The following is a 19897-nucleotide window of genomic DNA, read 5'->3' as shown; positions in this document are numbered from 1 at the left end:
CCAGGTCAAAGATCTTAATCAAGGCAAGAAAACAAGCTGAGGAAGATGCTCAGGGCCTCCATGTACTAGGGGGCTTTTCCCATTTTATGAGTATAAAAAACAAATGGTTCTAGTACATTGCCCGTTTACTGTTGATCATTTAGATAAGTCTGACTGGTTTCCTGCAAGTTAGCAAAATTGCTTACCTGTAACCGGGGTTCTCTGATGACAGCTGGGGAATGCAGCCACACTTCATGGTGACACTGATGCAGCCAGTGTGTGACAGAACATTTTTAGGCTTCTTCGAGATAATTCCCACATTGCTACTACTCTCTCAGTCTACATTACTTACCTAGAAACATTGTTGTCTGCTCTGTTCTTAGACAGGTAAGTAACTTTGCTCCCTCTACAGACAAGCAGATATAATTCGTAGAGGATGTTGGGGTGTTGGCTGGCAGCCTAAGAGTGGAGATGGTTGTAGCAAACCTGTGTAATGCGCTATGAAATTTGTAGGCAAAGAGGTTACATAAGTACCACATGACCAAAGGATCTAGGCAGTAAAATCTAGTAAAGGTGACCACGTCCCAGAAGTCTTCAATGCAAGTTGATCTGAGGTTATAGATACAGGTGACTTTGGTTAAGAGCTGATGGTTACCAATTTGACCTGGTGGGTGAACATCCAACAGGATATAGCAGAAGGTGATGGCAGTTGGATACTCAGGTGGGCAGTGTGTGTCTGGAAGCAAGGTTCTTTGGTTGTTGGGATTGTAGATGACAAACAGCTGGGAAGTTTTTCTCAGGTCTTAAGTGCCCTGTAGGTAACGTAGGAGCACATGTCTATAATCAAAGGTATAACGTAACGTTCCAGATGGACTGAGTGTGGATCTGGGAAGAAGGTTGACAGGAGTAAGGTCTGATTGATGTGGAAGTCAGCTCTGTTGTGCTAGAACTGCCTATATTTGAGGGAATGGTGGCAAAGCATATACAGTTTCGTTCCATGAAATGGTGAAAGTATATTGTGTTTTTGAACCAGCATGGACTTGGATGAATAAAGTAGAAGAGATTGCATTTTGCATTATCTGCAGATGAAAATAAGTCTGTTCTTTGAATATTAGGGAACTCCAAAAAGTGGTATATGATCTCCAGGTCAAGGGACTACTCGTGAAGCTCCAACTTAGGGAATCTGCTATTTGATTTTCCTATCCTGGTAAACAGACTGGCTGCAGTATGACTTTCATCAAACATGCAAGTTGCCATATTCTTGATGCTTCTTGGCATAGGCAAAGGGATCCCAAACCAAACCACCCAGCTTGTTGATGTAGAATGTTGCTACCTGGTTTTCTGTTCAGACAAGTACAACTTTTGTTACATAACCAGGTTGTGAAGGTTGAGGCGTTGAAAATTGCTTTGAGCTCCAGCATATTGATATTCAGTGTGTCTCATTGATTTCGTATTCTTTATGTACTTAAGTAGAGATACCCCCCTTCCCATCCCCCAACTGTGCTTGGATGCACCTGTGGTAATTATCTTCTGGTGGTGTGGTCTTTGGACTGGGATGCCCATAGTGAGATTATCTGAAGTGAGCCAGCACCGTAGAGATTGTGGGATGATGCCTCATCATCATTTTTTTTGTTTGTTTTTTTGCCAAGGGGCTATCGATGTTGGTCCCCAATTCAGTTTGAGATAACATTGCAGCAGTTGCAAATACAGCCTGGATAGCAACTTCAGTCAGTCTCAAAAAAAAAGGATTCAGATATGTAAGTACTACGAGTATGGAACAGATTCAGCTCGTATTTTGCTAATCCAGGCTTGTCTGAATCCAGTCCTGAAGGAAACAAGAAAGGAGGACAGAGCCAAGACCTCACGGACGTGTAGACACCAAACAAAGTAGGCAAATACAAAGAGGATTTTCAATATTCAAGGACCTTTAGTGTAGTCGCAGTAGCAACACATTGAAGACCCGACATGGCTGTGTTTCAGCATGTGAACCTGCCTCAGGGGTCATCAAACCTGTTAGCATATGTTGATTAAAAATACAGGTGACATAGAAAGATGGTCCTTGGTTAAATCAATCGCAGTGCGAGTGTGTGAGCCAGGCAGTTCTACTCTGCGATGCCTAAAACTGCTCCGGAAAACTGGTGACGTAATGCATGGTTCAAGCAGGGCCACTGTGATTGATGACCCCTGAGTCAGGCTCACTACATTGTTTTGTGTCCAGTCCTTGAGGGCCACGAACAGGTCAGAGTTTCAGGGTTCCTTCCTATATCACTAGCCAGTCAGGTTTTCGGGATATCCACAATGAACATGCCTCAAGTCAAGGCAGTGAACAAAACGGGTGTAGCCAGACCTTGATGGGAGGGGGGGCATTCCCCCCCCCCCCACAACCACTACCGCCACTCCGCCCTCCTGCTGCTGCTGCTCCCCCCCTCCCACGGCCACTGCGAAGGTACCTTGGCTGGCAGGGGTTCATTAAAACGAGCGCGCACAGTGACTGAAAACAGGACAGGGCACCAGGCAATGTGAGACTAGTGCAGGACAAACGCTTTAGTTGGTGGGGGGGTTGGGGACCCCCACAAGCCAAACAGGGTGCCCCAGAGCCAATTTGGGGGAGCCCAGGCCCCCATGGCCCCCCATAGCTACGCCACTGGAACAACATAAAGCAAATTAACAAAATTAGAAAGGAAAATCCATTATCAAATAGGACAGGACACACACCAAGTTAAAAATAACAAGCAGCTACTTAGAACACTTGGTGCCCACAGTGGCGTTCCTAGGGGGGGGTGGTCCGCCCCGGGTGCACGCCGCTGGGGGGGGTGCCGCGCGCACCTGTCCTCCATTGGTCCATGCTTCTCTGCCTCGGAACAGGTCCTGTTCCGGGGCAGAGAAGAAGCATGGACCAACGGAGGGCAGGCACGCGCGGCACCCCCCCCCACCGGCGTGCACCCAGTGGGGGGGGGGATCCTTTGCGGGGGTTTCCTTTTGCCGGGGGGGGGGGGGGGGGTTGGCGCTGCATCGGGGAGGGGGGGCGGGGCGGGGCGCATCTGCGATCCGCCCCGGGTGCCCACCCACTTTTTGCCTAGGCTCACCCAAAATCTGTTTTATGGCTAAGCCACTGCAATAGAGGCAGAATGTGTGCAAATCTCTCATATACATATTCATTAGGTATATCCTGAAAATCTGAGCTGTTTGGATAAGCTTGTGCTAGTCATACCTACCTGTGCCTCATATTGCCTGTTTTCACCTTCATCGTTTTTGTTTGAATATTTCCTGTCACTACCTATGTTGTTATGAGGGTCTTCTCAACCCAATCCTTGGCACACCAAGCTACTCAGGTTTTCAGGATATCCACAATGAACATGTATGAGATAATTCATGAAAATCTCTCTAGTCATTCATAGAATGGAGAGAACAAGAGGGCTCCCCACCAGCTACTGCTAAATGTGTGGTACTGTTAGGTGGACCTGAGCCCTAAGTGGGTGGGCCCTGCTCCACCCAGGCCCACCTGTGGCTACACCACTGCTCTATTGTATGCAAATCTCTCTCGTGTATATTCATTAGGGAGATCCTGAATACCTGACCAGTTGGTAGCCTTCGAGGCCTTGCAATGATCACTACTGTTCTTGAGAGCCCATATTCTGTTCCCTTGTTCCAAGAGAGATCAGAAAGGCAAAGATTTCTCCTACAGAAGCAACACTTCCAATCGAGCTGCACCTTTTCAGGAGGTTACACATCCCTCATCAGCTCTCTAAACCTGCTAATCTGAACTCTGGTCTCATGGCAGTCTCTCTTTTTAGGTTACGTGTCACTGGTGGAGTCTGAACCAAAAAAAATATGAAACTGCAAACCTCTCCTTTTCCTGTTCTGATTAGGGACTGGATATATGACAGGTTTTCACCCCTTTTGTGCCTATGTTATGCTTAGCTCATAGGGCAGTATAATAGGTGTGTTAACCAAAGTCTTGCATACCACATCCTGCCACGTTCGAATGCAGATTTAAGAGATGAAAAGAAAACATTTCTTGAGTTTATTTAGAAACAGAAAATGGTGGCAGAAAAAACATCGTTTTGGTATGTTTTACTAGTTTTGTTGTCGACTCCCTGGCTTTGCCATTATGGTCCCCTCGTGTCTATCTCTGCCAATGTTTTGAATTGTCTAACCTCCCTTGCAAGCCTGTTCCAGGCCTCCTCCACTCTCTAAAAAGTACTCTTTCATTTCTTTTGTGTGGAAAGGAATTAGCCTAGTGGTTAGAGCAATGGGCTGAGAGCCAGAGAAGCCAGGGTGTGATTTTCTGCTTCTGCCACTGACACTCCCTATGGCCTTAGGTAAGTCATTTCTTCTCGCTGCTGCAGTTACTCGCTTGCATGGTATGCTCTTGAGGCAGGGACATATTCTGCCTGTGCACCTATCACTGCACAGTGTTGCATATGTCCAACAGTGTTATGAGAGCAAGCTATTATTACAGTTTCAAATGATGATCCCTTGCTCTTAAACTTTCCATTCTATGGAGAGAAGTATTTTCTGGTGGATCATTGAAGTCTGCATGATATCTGAATGTTTATATCTCCTCTTCTTGCTTCCAGAAAGTGATTTCTTTAACGCCATCAAATTAAAAAAATTAAAAAAAAGATGGTCCCTTTTATCATGAAAATTAAATTCAGTGAACGTAACTTTTGTCAGGCAAGAGGGAAGCTTGTCCTTAGTGTCTGAAACTCATGACCGTGAAGACTGCTTACAACTTATCATTTCTATAGCGCTACTAGACGTGCGCAGCGCTGTACACTTGAACATGAAGAGACAGTCCCTGCTCGACAGAGCTTACAATCTAATTAGGACAGACAAACAGGACAAATAAGGAATAAGGACAAAGAGTAGCAAGATTCTAGAATCCCAAGGAGTAGCAAGATTCCGGAATCCCAAAGACTACTACTTATCATTTCTATAGCGCTACTAGACGTGTGCAGCGCTGTACACTTGAACATGAAGAGACAGTCCCTGTGCGACAGAGCTTACAATCTAATTAGGACAGACAAACGGGACAAATAAGGGATAAGGACAAAGAGTTGCAAGATTCCGGAATTCCAAAGAGTAGCAAGATTCTAGAATCCCAAAGAGCAGCAAGATTCTGGAATCCCAAAGACTACTATTACTACTTATCATTTCTAAAGTGCTACTTAACGTACGCAGCGCTGTACACTTGAACATGAAGAGACAGTCCCTGCTCCACAGAGCTTACAATCTAATTAGGACAGACAAACAGGACAAATAAGGAATAAGGACAAAGAGTAGCAAAATTCCAGAATCCCAAAGACTACTATTACTACTTATCATTTCAATAGTGCTACTAGACGTACGCAGCGCTGTACACTTGAACATGAAGAGACAGTCCCTGCTCCACAGAGCTTACAATCTAATTAGGACAAACAAACAGGACAAATAAGGAATAAGGACAAAGAGTTGCAAGATTCCGGTTCCCAAAGACTACTATTACTACTTATCATTTCTATAGCGCTACTAGACGTACGCAGCGCTGTACACTTGAACATGAAGAGACAGTCCCTGCTCCACAGAGCTTACAATCTAATTAGGACAGACAAACAGGATAAACAAGAGATAAGGGAATATTAAAGTGAGGATGATAAAATAAGGGTTCTGAACAAGTGAATAAGTGTTAGGAGTTAAAAGCAGCATCAAAAAGGTGGGCTTTTAGCTTAGATTTGAAGACGGCCAGAGATGGAGCTTGACGTACCGGCTCAGGAAGTCTATTCCAGGCGTATTGACTGCTTCTTGGATATATGTTTTATCGGTACCCCATCAGCCCCGTTTCACAAAATCTTTTTCCCCATTTGGTGCCTAAATCCTCAATAGATCATGACCTGTATTGCACATATGGAGTCTTGCTAACCACCACTGGTTCCTGAACACCCCATAGCTGTGTGGTTTGGTGCTGGTTTATTGACAGCTTTCATTGTACAGAAACTGTTGTACTTGAGTGTGTAGAACTGTGTTTTATAAACTCAAATTGCCCAGGGCTAGACATGAAAGTGTGTACAAAGAAATCCTAGATATAGATATATGGGCATTCCCAGAACGGTCAGAGCAGGGGGTGGGATTGGTGTCTATGCATAGATTTTACAGAATAGCACACACAGCAGGTGTAAATGTGTTCGCTTACTTTTCTTAGGATACCAAAGGTCACCTTTATAAACAGCTCAAGTACCCTGTTATAAAATTACACCCTATCGCCTATCTTACTGCATTATTTTGTATTTATAATTAACTCAAGAATTTGAAGGCCTTCTCATAAAATAATCTGTACTATCAGGTTTAATTTTTATAGGGATTTTGAGGACGTCAGTTCAGTAGACAAATAGCACATCTAGAAATCACAGTACCAGTGATCTACCGCATCAGGGTGTAATGCAGAATGGAACCATAGAGGCGCCATTAACGTAATACACCTTCATAGAATATTAGTGTAACTTAATCTATACACCAGGGGCGTAGCTACGTGGGGCCACAGGGGCATGGGCCCCTGTAGATTTGGCCCTGCCCCCCCCACGCCGCCAACCCCTTCGACCTCCCCCTACCCCACCGTCGGGTACCAACCCCCGCCAGCCGAAGTCCTCTTCTCCGGCGCGGCCGCGTTGCTGAGCTGCAAGGCTTCTGTTTCTGTGACTCTGACGTCCTGCACGTTCTGCAAGGCTTCTGTTTCTGCGAGTCTGACGTCCTGCACGTTCCTCTTCTATGGCGCGGCCGCGTTGCTGATCTGCAAGGCTTCTGTTTCTGTAACTCTGACGTCCTACACGTATGTGCAGGACGTCAGACTCACAGAAACAGAAGCCTTGCAGATCAGCAACGCAGCTGCGCTGTAGAAGAGGACTTTGGCTGGCGGGGGTTGGGGACCCCTGCCAGAAAAGGTACCCGACAGCGATAACAGCGGGAAGGGGGAGGGGGTCAAAGGTAGCGGCGGTGGGGGGGGGGGGGTCAAAATGGTGGGAGGGTTGGCGGTACCAGGGGGGGCTAAAATGTGCCCCCTCACCTCAGGCTGTGGACCCCCCTCCCGCCGAAGTCTGGCTTCGCCCCTGCTATACACACGTTTGCGTTTATGTGCAAGCACTGATGCCAGCCCTAGAGCTGATGTAAATGCTCACACCGAAGCGGCAGAGATACATACAAACTTGTAAGTGATGCTCGTATGTGTGAGTGCCATCCAGACTCCACCTATCTGGACCTGTAAAATACGCACTACTGGCCAGATTCTGTAAATGGCGCTGGGAAAACAAATCGGTGCTCGGCACTATTCTATAAAGGTCACTCCAGGTTGAGCAGCCTTTATAGAATAGCGCATAGCGTTGATTCCAGCACCCATCCCCGGTATTCTATAACAGCGAGTGCAAATTTTAGGAATGCCCCTGACCCGCCCATGGTCACTCCCCTTTTAGGTTGCATGCAATGAGATTTAGGTGCTCAGTGTTACAGAATAGCGTGCAGCAGTGGCATAGCTACTATGGGGGCCTGGGACCCCATAGATTTGGCCCTGGACCCCCCTATTGACGACCCTCTCAACCCTCCCTCCCGCCGTCAACCCACCGTCGCTGTCTGCTACCTTTGCTGGCGGGGGACCCAACCCCCGCCAGCCGAAGTCTTCTTCCTTCGTTTGGTTTCTGAGTCTGACGTCCTGCACCAGACTCACAGAAACAGAATGAAGCCTTGCGATCTGCAGGGCTTCATTCTGTTTCTGTGAGTCTGACGTCCTGCATGTTGTATGTGCAGGACGTCAGACTCAGAAACCAAATGAAGGAAGAAGACCAGCTGGCAGGGGTTGGGGTCCCCCGCCAGCAAAGGTAGGCGACAGCGGGTTGGGGGGGGGGGGTCAAGAGGGTCGTCGACGGGGGGGGGGGGGGGGGGGGGGGTCAAAGTTGGTGGTGGTGCTGGCAGCGGCGGGGGGGGGGGGGATGTTGGCAATGGCGGCGGCGGGGGGGGGGGGGCTAAAATGTGCCCCCTCACCTCTGGCTCTGGACCCCCCTCCCGCCGAAGTCTGGTTACGCCCCTGGCATGCAGCCAGATGGTGCCAATTAATGTCACTGTTTGGTAGCACCCAATTTTTCTCATTAATTGGCTCGTTAAGTTGGGCACACATCTCAGGATCACAACCAAATTTTGGTGACCTTTATAGAATGCGGAGGTATGAAAGATATGGGCTTAGGTGGATTTTCGGCTTTTACACACGTATCTAAACATTTACACGTGCAATCGGCATATAATGTTAGCATCTACTTTATAGAATTGTGCCTAGTTCTGCCAGCTGTGCCACCCTTACCTGAAATGGAATTCCTTCAGGGTAGCGACGCTGTAATTCTGTCGGGAAGTATCCATCCATAATATCCTGCAGGCATTGCTGAAATGGGACCAATCATTTTAAAGATTCAAGGTTAATATCCTTGACCTTGGAAGCTACCTGAATTGTAACTTACTCTACAGAAGACCTAAAACTAGTGGGAAGTTTCAAAGAGCCCTCTGGCAGGGAGATGTGATGTGGAGGACCTGTGAGCTTTCCCACAGCCCAGTGTTTCCCAAACCTGGAGGCACCCCAGCCAGTCAGGTTTTCAGGATCCTCAAAATAAATATTCATGAGAGAGATTTGCATGAACTACCTCCACTACATTCAGATCTCAGTCATGAATATTCATTGTGGGTATCCTGAAAACCTGACTGGCTGGGGTGCCTCCCAGTGGTGTACCGGGGGGGGGGGGGGGGGGGGCCGCCCCGGGTGCATGCCGCTGGGGGGGTGCCGCACGCCTGTCTGCTCCGCTCGTTCCGTGCTCCCTCTGCCCTGGAACAGGTTACTTCCTGTTCCAGGGCAGAGGGAGCATGAAATGAGCGAAGCCGACAGGCGCGCGGCACCCCCCCCCCCCCCCCTAGCAGTTAAAAATGCACCCGGGGGGGGGGGGTGTCCTCTCGCCGGAGGCGGGGGGTCATACTGCACCCGGGGGGGGGGGGGGGGCGTATCGGCGATCCGCCCCGGGTGTCAGCCACCCTAGGAACGCCACTGGTGCCTCCAGGACCAGGTTTGGGAATCACTGCCTCAGCAAACTTCTGTTAAACCAAGCTGGAAATTAGAAAGCCCTAGTTTACAGCTTCTTCAGCCTGTCCTGACAGGCAGTCAGGTTTTCATGAGTGCACAGAAAGAAGTTCCATACACCAAGTCTCCAGTGCATGCAAATTTATCATGCATAATCAGCGTGGATATCTTGAAAACTGGCTGTGAGGGTTTCCGCACTGGTTGGAAAACCTTACTTTAAGCTTTCCTTTCACCTCACATGCTCCCTCTGCAGTGAAAAATTATACATTTCTGGGAAGTAACATCACTCCTTGCCTGTCAGGAGTGTTGTTCTTGCATTTCATTGCTTATGTCAGCACCTCAAAAGGTTTTATTCTTCATGTTTTGAAGTTGCTAATTACACTGTACTGTACCAGATCAGATAGATCATTCTTACCAGGGATCTCAAACTGCAGTGCTGGAGGGCCGTAAACCAGTCAAGTTTTCAAGACATTCCTAATATGCATGAGACATTTGGCATATCCTCAAAACCTTCAGTTTTACACACCTGAGTTATGCTGGCTGTACATACAGATCCCCCTTCTCCCCTCTGAGGGAGGGACCAAAGGGGCTGTGTTTAACATCTGTTCTTTCCTACCTGTGTACATGGCTCTTCATAGGATCGGAAAGGCCCATTGAACATAACAATCCCATTCTTATAAAGACTCAGGGGAATGGGATCAAGCTGCCTCAGTCTGGCGCCTCCTTCTGTACGCTCAACCTTGGATTCCCCTTCTCCAGCAAGGATGTTCAAATCTTTCACATTCTTCAAAATTAAATCAAAATCCACCTGAAACCTAGAAGCTGTAGAGTGTCCTGCAGAGATAGAGGACATTTAGAGAGAGGTCATAAAGACAGAATGAAAGAGATGCCACAGCTGCTACTGACTGGTCTATACTGCACCGACAATGTTGAAATCCACATTTTCTCAGCTGTTACTGGAGTACATAACAATAAGGCCAACACAAATGTGATGGGGGCATTAAGAATCACCACCAGGTAAGGCATATAGAGACAGGGATTAATCTTGGGAACTGAAAGACAACACAGGAATTACTGTTTGAATCAGACGTGCTGGGCTGGCCAGATGCACAGACAGAACTTGGATTAGAGGGGAGGGGGCTGGGCACAAAATTGTGTCCCGCTTCCTCCAACAGCCACACATACCTGAGCTGGCGGGGGTCCTCAAGCCCTGCCAGTGGAATCCTTCCTCAATCCGAAGCCTCGCAGGTGGCAGCACTTTCCTGGGCCACTGCTGTGCCAACCGCTCTGACACGATGGGTTTTTTTGTGAAACTGAGAATGGGTGAGGGAGGTCCACTGCCTCCCCCCCCCATGCATGCGTTTTTCACATATGCATGGGCCTACCTCACACCAGGGGCGTAGCTGCTATGGGGCCATGGGGGCCTGGGCCCCCGTAGATTTGGCCCTGGACCCCCCTGCCGGCGACCCTCTCAACCCCCCGCCACCAACCTGCCGCCTGCTACCTTTGCTGGCGGGGGACCCCAACCCCCGCCAGCCGAAGTCTTCTTCCTTCGTTTGGTTTCTCAGTCTGACGTCCTGCACATACAACATGCAGGACGTCAGACTGAGAAACCAAACAGCTCTGGACCCCCCTACCGTTGAAGTCTGGCTACGCCCCTGCCTCACACATGCTCAGTTTCACAAGAAACCAAGCATGTGCGAGAGATGGAGGGTGGTGTGGTGGCCCAGGAAACGTGCCACCAACTTGCCAGGCTTCAGATGGAGCAGGGCCTTTGCTGGTGGGGCCTGGGGACCCCCCCGCCAGCCAAAGCAGCAGGAAGCACCACATTTCGGGGAGGGGGGGGGGGGAAACAGGCTCCCCATGACTACACCACTGTGCTATGGCACACAGAACCTGGGTTCAGATTCCTCATCCATCAGTACTGGTGGCAGTACAGAAGTAGCACCCTCAAGCCTGGGGAGGGAGGACAGGTGTCCACCACTCCTGAAACAGCTTCTGTAACACAGTGCCTGGGTCAGGGAAGGGAGGGATGGAAATGCTGGAGAAAGAGAAAAAAGTTCCAACATATTACAGTAGCTAACAATAACAAATAAGCTTAGCCAAAGTATAGAATAATTAAAAACCCAGACATAACACAGGCTAAGAAATTCTATAAAAAGAAGCCAAAGATAGCATTCAATCAGAGAAAATGGCAGCAAAGAGAAGGCAGAAAAGAGTGGAGTTGGAGGTAGTGGAAAACCAACGAAAAAACCTGGTGACAGTGTTAGAAAGGTGACGCAAAATGGAGGGAAAGCACCAGAAACCTTGAAAGACGGTCAGTTTTGCTCTGCTTTTGATACTGCGCAACCGGCAAGTGGCATCAGTGAGATCTTGATAAGAGATTCTAGATTTGATACTTTGCTAAAACCCAGGTTTCTTCGTAAAGAAAGTCAGAACGACTTTTCCTTTGCAGGGGTTCTAGCTTTCTATTACCATTTGATACCCGTTATGAAAATATGATGATTTATAGTGGAAGTTATTTTTAGTGGCTGAAAAACACTGGGTGAAATTTGCAGGATCTGCAGAGCTGTGTTACGTTTCCTGTAGACTGGGCTGAAAAGGTTGAGCTCTGCAAAATGCTGACAACTGTCAGAACGTTATAAACATTACTAAAAGTGCTGCTCGCCACAACCAACAAAAGGAGAAACAGAATTATTTTTAATGTCCTTTATTCAAAGTTTTCAAATTATAGTGATCGTACTACGTTTGTCTGTGAGATTTGGTTACGGGTAAAATGACATATAAAACCATATCATAATACCAGTCGGCCTATAAAACAAAAGAGGAAAGAGACAAAATAGAGAGGAGGGAAGAACCACTGAGGTAGGACAATACAGAATATCTAAGTGTAATTAAACTCTGGAATTCATTGCTGGAGAATGTGGTGAAGGCGGTTAGCTTAGCAGAGTTTAAAAAGGGGTTGGACGGTTTCCTAAAGGACAAGTCCATAAACCGCTACTAAACGGACTTGGAAAAATCCAAAATTCCAGGAATAACATGTATAGAATGTTTGTACGTTTGGGAAGCTCGCCAGGTGCCCTTGGCCTGGATTGGCCGCTGTCGTGGACAGGATGCTGGGCTCGATGGACCCTTGGTCATAGTAACATAGTAGATGACGGCAGAAAAAGACCTGCATGGTCCATCCAGTCTGCCCAACAAGATAACTCATATTTGCTGCTTTTGGTGTATACCCTACTTTGATTTGTACCTATGCTCTTCAGGGCACAGACCGTATAAGTCTGCCCCGCACTATCCCCGCCTCCCAATCACCAGCCCCACCTCCCAACCACCGGCTCTGGCACAGGCACAGACCGTATAAGTCTGCCCAGCACTATCCTCACCTCCCCAGCCCTGCCTCCCAACCCTGGCTCTGGCACAGACCGTACAAGTCTGTCCAGCACTATCCCTGCCTCCCAACCACCAGTCCCGCTTCCCACCACCGGCTCTGGCACAGACCGTATAAGTCTGTCCAGCACTATCCCCGCCTCCCAACCTCCAGCCCCGCCTTCCGATCTTGACTAAGCTCCTGAGGATCCATTCCTTCGGCACAGGATTCCTTTATGCTTATCCCACGCATGTTTGAATTCCGTTACCGTTTTCATTTCCACCACCTCCCGCGGGAGGGCATTCCAAGCATTAAGCACGTCTCTTTAAGATCAGTGCTTTCGGCCCATAATGACGTGACAGGAATGAACTTCACTCTAAATACCATACTGGTCTTGTCCCAGTATGGTATTACTTATGTACTTATGTACTTAAGTGTGTATGGAGAGAGAAGACGATATCTAATACCGAGAGAGGCAATCAGAAACCAAGAAAGTGGGGTAGAAAGAGAGAGAGAGAGAGTAATCTTGAGCACCACTTGGCCCGACAAGAACATTTCCAAACGCAGCTTGACGTGTTGCCTGTATGTATTACATCTGACAAGCTCCAGAAGCAGTTCTCTTAGATACAAGACAAACATTAAGCAGAGATGTTGAGATTGTTTGTAGCCTGCCCTGGCTTTAGAGTGAAGTTCATTCCTGTCATGTTATGGGCCGAAAGCACTGATCTTAAAGAGACGTGCTTAATTCTACAAGTTATTCATGATACCTCCTCCTCACACACACATGAACTCTGCTATTTATTACACTGTCAGAAATTTTTTACCACTGGACTCCTAGTGTAAAGGTAAGTCAGAACAAACAGAACCTGAAGTGACAGCACAGGACCCCAGAATCTCAGTAATGGTTATGTTTTTTAACTGATTCAAGCTGGACAACTATTCATCCCCCCCAGGATGAACACTGCAACCCTCGGAGAAGCTAAAAATACTTTTTCAAGGTAGGTACCTCTGGCACATAAAAAAAAAAAAAGGCCTTCCTAGAGGTATGTTTAAATTTGAGAACTAAACTACACATGTAAGGTTGAATTTTCTAACGTTTTTTGTCCCCATCCCCTCCACCTGCGTAAATGGGAGATAGAGACACTTTTGTAACCCTGTAAATATTAACCAAATTTTCATGGACTTTCTTTGAAAATTCACTGCACCAGCCACAAATCGTCCACTGCACGATTCACTGAAAAGTGCCCACGTATAAGAGTGCAACCCTGGACTGCAGAAACAAGAGAGGTAGTAGACCTGTCCCCGGAGGATGCGAGTGTGCTGCTGACAGATCCTCAGTGGTTCTGTACCTGGTTTCCAAAACGCTTGGGATGGCTGAATTTCAGGTCCTGTCTCTGGCGACTTTTCAAGTAACTCACTGTCACTCAGTGACTCTGACTCTCCGACCCAAATCATTCCATAGTCGTTCAGAAACTGCTGTGTAAAAGGAGAGGAGAAGATCTGAGTATGAGAAATGGTTGGACTGGAAGATAAAATTCTTTAAAAGGTCAATCAGGTACCCAGTCAAGCACAGACCTTTGGCCTGACCCAGCATGGCACATTATGGTTAAGAGTCTTTACTATCTGGCTTTTCAATGTTGGTTTTAATATAATCTGACCAGGCTGTTGACAGACTGTGCCTTTCAACAAAAGATCCAGTGCTGATCTAGTTAGTCTCAGAGGGATTTTTTTCAGGTAGATTTTTTTATTAGGTTCAGGTTTATTACATCCAATTAACTGCCGAAAGAAGAGAATTTGTCAAGGAGAAGTACACACAAATAAATATAACAAAAACTCGCATTATCTGAAAAGAATGCCAACAACAGGACAGAATAGGAAAGAAAAGGGCAGGGCCACCGAGAGACTAGGCCAGGCCCGGGGCAAGGTGGCCCCAACTCCGTCCCCCCCCCCCCCCCCCGCCGCTACCACCCCCGTCACTCCCCCTTCCGTTGCTGTCCCCTGTTGCTCCCCCCGCCGCTGCAGTCCCCGGTCTCACCTGCCTGCCTCCAAGGCTCCGGAACTCAAAGCGGCAGTCGCAGATCGCCTCTCTTCTGGCCTTCCCTCCATGTGTCCCGCCCTCATCTGATGTAACTTCCAGTTTCCGCAAGGGCAGGACACAGAGAGGGAAGGCCCGAAGGGAGGCGATCTGTGACTGCTGCTTCGAATGCAGGAGGCCCGGAGCCGAGGAGGCAGGCAGGTGAGACCGGAGACTGCAGCGCTGGTGGCCTGACCCCGGCGCCAGGCCCCCTTTGAAGGCCCGGGGAATTTTGTCCCCCCTGCCCCCTCTCAGTGGCCATGAAAAAGGGTGCCCCCCAGTTTGTCTTAATGTTAATCACAAGCCAACCATTATCCACAACTGAGTTATCCTGCACATCTGGAAAGAACAGACTCAGGAAGGTCTCTAATTTACACACTGCTGAAGACCTATTAAGTCAAAGACTTAATTCTAAATAACCCCAAACTACATCTTTATCAATTTTGCCCCTAGCAAAATACTTTCTTTAAACAAGAAGCAGATTTTAAAATAAGGGCTGGCAGGAAAGTAAAAGCCATTGAGAAATTGTTCAACCATGACACTGAGTGTACACCACAGCGCTCATTTTCAAAGAATATAGCCAAAACCGATGTCCCTAGGCTTGAAACATCCAAACCATGATTTTGCAAAGGCAGAATAGGGTCATTCAAAACTGCAGGTATGTCCAAAGCGCAAGGGGGTGTGTTCTGGGTGGGACTAGGGAGGGCCTGAAATCTGGACATCCAACAACAATCACCGAAGGGGAAGAAAGTTACGTCCATGTCTAAAAAGGCCATCCTTATTTAGACCTGTTTCGGGAGCATCCAGGTGCTCTGATTCAGCAGCTGTCTGCTGGAGAGATTCAGGCATGACACCTCCATAATCCTCCAGTGGTTGCTGTCCCCCTTCCTCTCCTCTAGGAAAGTGAAACCGGAAGGGGATATGGGGCTCTATAACAGCTTCAAGTATTATGGGTGTTCTTAACAGAACTAGGAGTAGCCTAGTGATTAGTGCAGTGGCCTGTGAACCAAGGGGTCCAGGTTCAAATCCCATATCAACTCTTTTTTTTTAAATTAAATATGTAAGCCCTCCAGAAACAGAAAGTTACCTACTGTACCTAAATGTAAGACACCTGTAAGCCCAAAGGTTGTTGAAGTTGTGTAAATTCAGGTAAAGTACGAATTTTTCTATTCCTGGAGGGTTCACAATTACAAAAACAAAACAGTTAAAGTGGGATTTGAACCTTGGTCTTACAGTCCGCTGCATTAACCACTAGGCTGACCCTCTGCTCTGCATGAACATCTGTGTGGGGCCATTTTCTAAGAATGCTGCTATATAGACGTCTATATCCCCTGTTTTCAAAATCTGGACGTTTCGATTTGTAAAATGGATGTTCATGCTGGATGTTTCCAGTGCATGGATGTCCATCTCATGCATTTTCAAACAGGCTGTAACCTGTTTGAAAATACATGAGAGACGGATATCCGTTTGGGACATTCTGATTTGGACGTCCTTTTGAAAATGCCCCTCCACATCTACCAATTAAGGGTATCCCTAATTCTAGTAAGGACACAGGGCATCTAATACTACTACTACTACTACTTATTTCTATAGCGCTACTAGACGTACGCAGCGCTGTACAATTGAACATGAAGAGACAGTCCCTGCTCGACAGAGCTTACAATCTAATTAGGCCAGACAAACAGGACAAACAAGAGATAAGGGAATAGTAAAGTGAGGATGATAAAATAAGGGTTCTGAACAAGCGAATAAGGGTTAGGAGTTAAAAGCAGCATCTTATCCCAATTCTTAGTTCCATATTCTCTACTGCCTCCGCCCCAGCTCCTGTCCCCTACATTATGTCTGTCCCTATTCATTTTTCTTTTCTTTTTAAAAAATAAACTCCTGCCATTTTATGTACGTCACTACCCTATTTGCACAACAGCAGTTAAATGCCCCATATAGTGCCCTGCAATGGCAGAAGGAAGTAAGTCCACATGCTCAAAAATAAGTTAAGGGTCTATCTGTAATCTAGGAAGAGTGTCCCATCATAATGTATATTGGATTTCTGTATAGCCTCCTCAGGATCTCCAATATTTCGGAGACGAGAGGCAGCAAGATCACTGCAGAGAAACTAAGCAAAAGCTTCTTTTTTTTTTTCATTTTCCCACAAATCAGCCAGGATGGACCTACTTACTCCCTTCTGCCACTGCACGGCAGTATATAGATACTATGCAAGCTCAATTTTGTTAAATTGGTAATGAAAGAAGGAAACATGCACGCTGTCTATTGTCAAGATCAGCTTGTCTTTAGAAGAAAAAAAGTTACCCAAAACCACTAGACATTTACAGCTAGCAGCAGTCTGTGTAATAATTGTCACCGATCCCATCCCATAGCCCAGGCTCTGTACACTAAAACATATATAATCTGTTTAGTTTATTGAGCATTTCCTATATAATAATTCTCACCATCAACGTTCTAAAGTAACTGCCTGTGTCTGTGGCTCCTGAGCTAGGCTCCGTAGCCAGGCTGACGTCACTCACAGCTGATTCCCAGGCAGGGGGAGGAGTAGCCTCCCCCTGCCTGGGAATCAGCTGTGAGTGCGCCACTCCCTGCAACACGACAAGTGCGGCACCGCAGACAACCCCTCCTCGGTTCATCAACCCCCCCCTCGGCGCATCACCCAAGCCCCTCCCCCCCAAACACATCACCCCCCCCCCCCCGGGCACCACCCAAGCCCCTCCCCCAAGCACATCAACCCCCCCCCCCCCCCGGGCACATCAACTCCCTCGCCACCCGCAGCTGTCAGTTCAAAACCCCAACTCCCTCCCTCCGATTTGCAAAGACCCCCTCCCTCCGATTTCCAGACCCCCCCTCGGAGTTCCTGACCCCTGGACCCCCCTGCCACGACCCTCTCGAGCCCCCTTCCCGCCACCGTCGTGTACCTGTGCTGACGGGGGACCCCAACCTCCACCAGCCGAAGTCCACTTCTCGGCTGTGCGGCGTGGACGAATGACAGGATCAAGTTGGAATCTGTTTGTGTGCGTGCGTCTGACATCAGATGCACGACCACAAACTGATTCAAACTTAATCACATCATTCGTCCACGCTGCGCGGCCAAGGACTTCGGCTGGTGGGGGTTGGGGTCCCCCGCCAGCACAGGTACGCGAGGGTTGGCGGCGAGAAGGGGGGCTCAAGAGGGTCGCAGCAGGGAGGTCCAGGGGTCAGGAACTCCGAGAGGGTCTGTAAATCGGAGGGAGGGGGGTCTGCAAATTGGAGGAAGGCAGGGAGGTGAGGTCTGGAACTCGGAGAGTGGGAGGGAGGGGTCTGGAACTCGGAGGGGGGGTCTGGAACTGGGGGGGATGGGGGTCTGGAATTCGGAGGAGGGAACGAGAGGGGAGGAATGAACCACCTGTACAAAAACTTAAAAAAAAAACTAGGGGGACGACCCTGGAACTCAGAGGAACGGAGGGAGGGAAGGACGACGACCCTGGAACTGGGTGGGAGGGAGGGGCCCCAGGCACACACACTCTCTCTCACAGACACATACTCGCACACAGTCTCACTCACTCTGTCACGCACACACACTCGCAAATTCACTCTCTCTCTCTCACACAGTCACTCTCACACACACTCTCTCTCAAACATACACACTCCGAGGGAAACCTTGCTAGCGCCCGTTTCATTTGTGTCTGAAACGAGCCTTTTCTACTAGTATTTCATAAGGAAAAACGTCATCAGCTGAAAAAATTAAAACTTCTAAACTGGGTAATTCCACAGAATTGATCTTTTTTTAAAAAAAATATTTTAAAAAGAAAACAAGCTAATTTAATTATGTATCTCAGAGCGAGTCTAATTTATGTTTAAATCATCTTTATTAAATACCAATAACATGTATCAGCCACGGCTCCACAAGGGTAGCCGTGCCTCTAAACAGATAAACTTTTATTTTCATTTTCCAACGTTTTACTCTAACCACCCGTTCCCTATCCACCCTCCCTCAAACCTTTTCCCCCTCCCTCCCCCTATATCCCCTATCCCCGTTTACAGTCAGTCTATCAGATCCTGCTGGGGCCTGCAAGTTGACCATATTTACTGATACTCCACTGTAGTCTTTGGAGGATTTTCTTTTTCACTCCTGTTTGTAACGTGTTCCAAAACGTCTCCCATGAGTTCTTAAAGGAGCTGATGTTTTTTCCTGGGAGTTCTCTACTCCGCACAGCTGTGTGTGTAATAGTTCTATAATCTTTGATCGCCACAAGTCTCTAGATGGTGCATATGCTTCTCTCCAGGTGAGCAGAATTACTTTCTTCCCGATCAACGTGGCCTTCCGCATAAAACCCAAATAACCGTACTACCTCGTAACATAGTTGTAGCATTGCCAATTAGTGGGTAATTTCTCTCTATCGGAAGTAATTGGCGTAGGGCCAATCCAAGGTTCCCCCCCCCCTCCCCTAGATCGAGTACAGAGTAGTTTGCTTACATATAGTTCTGTTTGGGGAACCTTGGCCACAGGTGACGCTGGGGGGAGATTCCTCCAATCAGTATCACCATTGGCATAATCCTACAGTCCTGGTGGGGAAGGCCCTGTGATGTTATATATATATCAAACAAAATCAGCGGGTTTTCGTACAGCTCTCGTCCCAACATCTCTTGACCTCTGCCAAAATTGCCACCCAGAACTGTCGAATGTGAGGACAAGTCCAAAACATATGGCCCAATGTTGCCGGGTCCATTCCACATTTCAGGCACTCTCCAGAACCAAAGCCTGCTTTTTGCGCTCTGACTGGTGCAATGTAAGCCCTTAGTGCAAATTTGTATTATTGTTCCCAGTCCCGTATGAAGGGCGACCTGTGCAGAACGGCAAGCACAAAACTCTGCAGCATGTCCTCTGTAAACTCAATTCCCAGTTCCTGCGCCCAGCTCTTGGCGATTTTCCGATAATCAATGTCCTCTGTTGTATCCAGGAGGTTTCTGTGACGATAGCGTAATGGTACCACGTCCTGTGACCCCAATGTGAGCGCCGAAGATAAAATGTCCTGAACGTCCTCGCTTAGATTTTCTGCGCCCAAAGAAGTAGCATAATGTCTGGTTTGCAGATATGCGTAAAAGTCAGCCGCAGGCCATCCATGCTCGCGTTGTAACTCCTCGAAAGGCTTAAACTGCCCTTCTTCGTTCAAAAGTTGGTAAAGATAATGTATCCCTTTCTGCCTCCACTTCACGAATGTTCTTGCCAAAGTGTCATCTGGGAAGTCTGGGTTTAAATGCAGCGAAACAAAAGGAGTGGCCAGCCACCTCCACATCGCTCTCACTGAGCTCACAAACGGATTCCGTCTCAGATTCTCAATGGTTCGTGTTTTTGTTGTGTGCATTAACCAACTTAGGTGGATCTCCGGGGTCAGGGAGGCCCCCAGCT

At 47.8% G+C, this 19897-nt stretch overlaps 1 protein-coding gene across 4 annotated transcripts in view; it reads right to left on the bottom strand.

The window, feature by feature from the left end:
- UBXN11 (UBX domain protein 11) overlaps nt 1–19897 on the bottom strand; it is a 41241-nt gene that overhangs the window by 5014 nt on the left and 16330 nt on the right. For 3 of the 4 annotated variants that reach the window (XM_030218356.1, XM_030218359.1, XM_030218358.1), the window contains 3 exons: nt 13778–13904; nt 9678–9895; nt 8300–8377 (listed from right to left, as the gene is read on the bottom strand). In XM_030218356.1, coding sequence (XP_030074216.1) covers nt 8300–8377; nt 9678–9895; nt 13778–13904 — 423 coding nt within the window. The remainder of the gene's footprint in view (nt 1–8299; nt 8378–9677; nt 9896–13777; nt 13905–19897) is intronic. The other variant, XM_030218357.1, reaches the window with a different exon arrangement.

This window comes from Microcaecilia unicolor, chromosome 11, assembly GCF_901765095.1.
Source record: "Microcaecilia unicolor chromosome 11, aMicUni1.1, whole genome shotgun sequence".
Lineage (NCBI taxonomy): Eukaryota > Metazoa > Chordata > Amphibia > Gymnophiona > Siphonopidae > Microcaecilia > Microcaecilia unicolor.
Note: the sequence above shows the minus strand (reverse complement) of the source record. Positions and strands in the feature narration are given on the sequence as shown.